The sequence below is a fragment of the Cariama cristata genome, unplaced genomic scaffold (genome assembly GCF_000690535.1).
Source record: "Cariama cristata isolate BGI_N322 unplaced genomic scaffold, ASM69053v1 scaffold4095, whole genome shotgun sequence".
NCBI lineage: Eukaryota > Metazoa > Chordata > Aves > Cariamiformes > Cariamidae > Cariama > Cariama cristata.
The window spans coordinates 176,689-178,873 of record NW_009615670.1 but is presented as its reverse complement, the minus strand read 5'-3'; the positions used below and the strand labels follow the sequence as shown (position 1 = coordinate 178,873).

The following is a 2,185-nucleotide window of genomic DNA, read 5'->3' as shown; positions in this document are numbered from 1 at the left end:
ATACATACTGACTGTTTTGGCTAACCACTGACGTAAGTGCTGTTATTTAAGTAAACATGGTCCAAGTGCTTTCTGTTGCAACAGAATTGACAGTAGGGCTGAACAAACTTAATTATGTTCAAAACAGTACAGAAAGGGGGTTATCCTTTTCTTTTTTTCCTTCAGGGAATGAGTATGCAATATGGAGGTATCTGTCCTTGAAGCCCCTTCTTATTCTCCCCTAACTTTTAATTTTGCTAATTTCTTCCAAAACTGGCTGAATGACAGAAGTCTCACAGTTGCCAAATTCCTATCGCCTTTGGAGTAGCCCAGGCCTGGATGCAAGTGACCTTATGGGTTCCCAGAAATGTAGAGAGTGGTTAGGCAGAAAGGCTTTAGGACATTTGTCTAATTATAGATTGCTTTTTCTAATACATGTCTTTAAGAATAATTCTTTTCCAGATGCATCAGATTACAAAGTGAATCCTATTGATATCCTGCTAGATGGAAAACATGTATTTTAATAGCTATAACTACATAAATATATTTCATCTGTAATTAAATTTTGGGTTGTTTTCAGTAGTAGGACATGATATGACAGAATTAAATTAATCTGTACGTATATGATATGCATTTTAAACTAGCTACATAAAATCAATGGTAGATACTAGAAACGTCTTAATAACCTTCCTTACAAGAAGTGTATTTCTTTGTCATTTGGTGTTGATTAATAGACTGCTGTAGAAGATTGAGTAAGAGATTGTTATTAAGGTAAAATGGTATTAAAAAACCAAAGTTGACCTGAATCCTGTATTTGTCATTTTTGTGACCTTTATATTCCTTCCTCACTAGAACTATGCAGCCCTGATACAGCAACAAATCAATGAGGACAAAAAAAACTTGAGAGAAAAGACTGTATATGGAATCCAGCTCACAGAAGAAAAACTTAATGACTTCCGTGATGAACAGATTGGGCAGCTGAAGGAACTGATGGAGGAGGCTACCAAAGCTAATAAAAAAATCACTGTTTCTAAAGACTTGGAACACAAAAACTAAAAGATTTTAAAAATTGTTTTAATGCATACGGAAGCATTTTGAAACTTCCTTTTCCAGTTGGACTTGAATGTGATTTCTGTGGAATAATGGGTGCTGCTGATGCCATAACTTGTCTGAAATGGATGTCTTTGGCTATTTGGCTTTCTGTGCAAGAATAAAGCTTAAAATGGAATAATCACAAGAATTTTATGTTAACTGCAGTATTTTTTTTCTCCTAGTGAAAGGTAGAGACTTAAAGATTTCAGTAATAGTAAATTGACATTTAATTTTTTTTTTTTTTTATCTTGGCACCCATAGGGCAAAACATCTTTCTGTTTGTATATCATCCTCTGCCTTAATGGAAAAGATGCAGTTAGCATTTGTTTTCTGATGTGGATTGAGTAGACAAAGAACAAAGGTATGGTACTAGGGTGGGTTTGTTTCAGTGGAAAGAAATGAGCGGTATTAGAAAAACATACCGCTGTTGAAATTGAGAGTTGGTTTTCTTCTTGAGCTTTGTTGTGAAATATGCTTTAAAATAAAAGAGGTAGTTCATTATTAAATTACCATTATTAAATTGACCTTGAAGGAAGCACTGGCTTTTGAAGAAAATTCTACATTTTTTTCAAAGCTAGACTTGGATTATTGTTAGTATCTAAAATTTTTAAAAACGCTTTATGAGTTGGTTGTGCTGTAGTTAGAATTCAAAGACTCTTTAAAAGCTCAGTATCCCATATTATTCAATGTTTTATATAGACCAGAATTTGTAAACTCCTCAATCACAGAAATTATCTTGTTGATAATACTGTATGGCAAAAATGAATAATTTATTTTTAATAGGTTAAGTCTTCATCAGGACAATGTGTGGCTATTGTAATACTCGTACTATTGGGACTAAAGAAAGTTCTGGGTTTTTATCTATTAAGAAAAAACACACATCTTTCTGTGCAAAAGACAGCTTTCATTTTGTCTTCCAAACCTGGATTTATATTACTAGTTTTCTTCTATTTCTGGACTTTTCCCTGTCTGTAACCCACAGCGTGTTCAAGACAACATTATTTCTTTCCTCATGGGGGATGCACAGCTTTGACAAGTAAGCACATTTCCATCTGTCTCAAGTTGTAACAACATGCTGCTTGCCAAAGCTGCGCTCTTGGATCCTAACGGGGGG

General features: G+C 34.2%; 1 protein-coding gene across 1 annotated transcript; it reads left to right on the top strand.

Moving 5' to 3' along the window:
• Positions 1–831: 831 nt before the first annotated feature.
• Positions 832–1,035, top strand: ACN9 (ACN9 homolog (S. cerevisiae); the record flags this gene model as incomplete). The annotated part of the gene is made up of 1 exon (XM_009699892.1): positions 832–1,035. A coding segment is annotated over one exon (204 nt), but the record flags the coding sequence as incomplete, so codon positions are not given.
• Between the last annotated feature and the right edge of the window lie 1,150 nt (positions 1,036–2,185).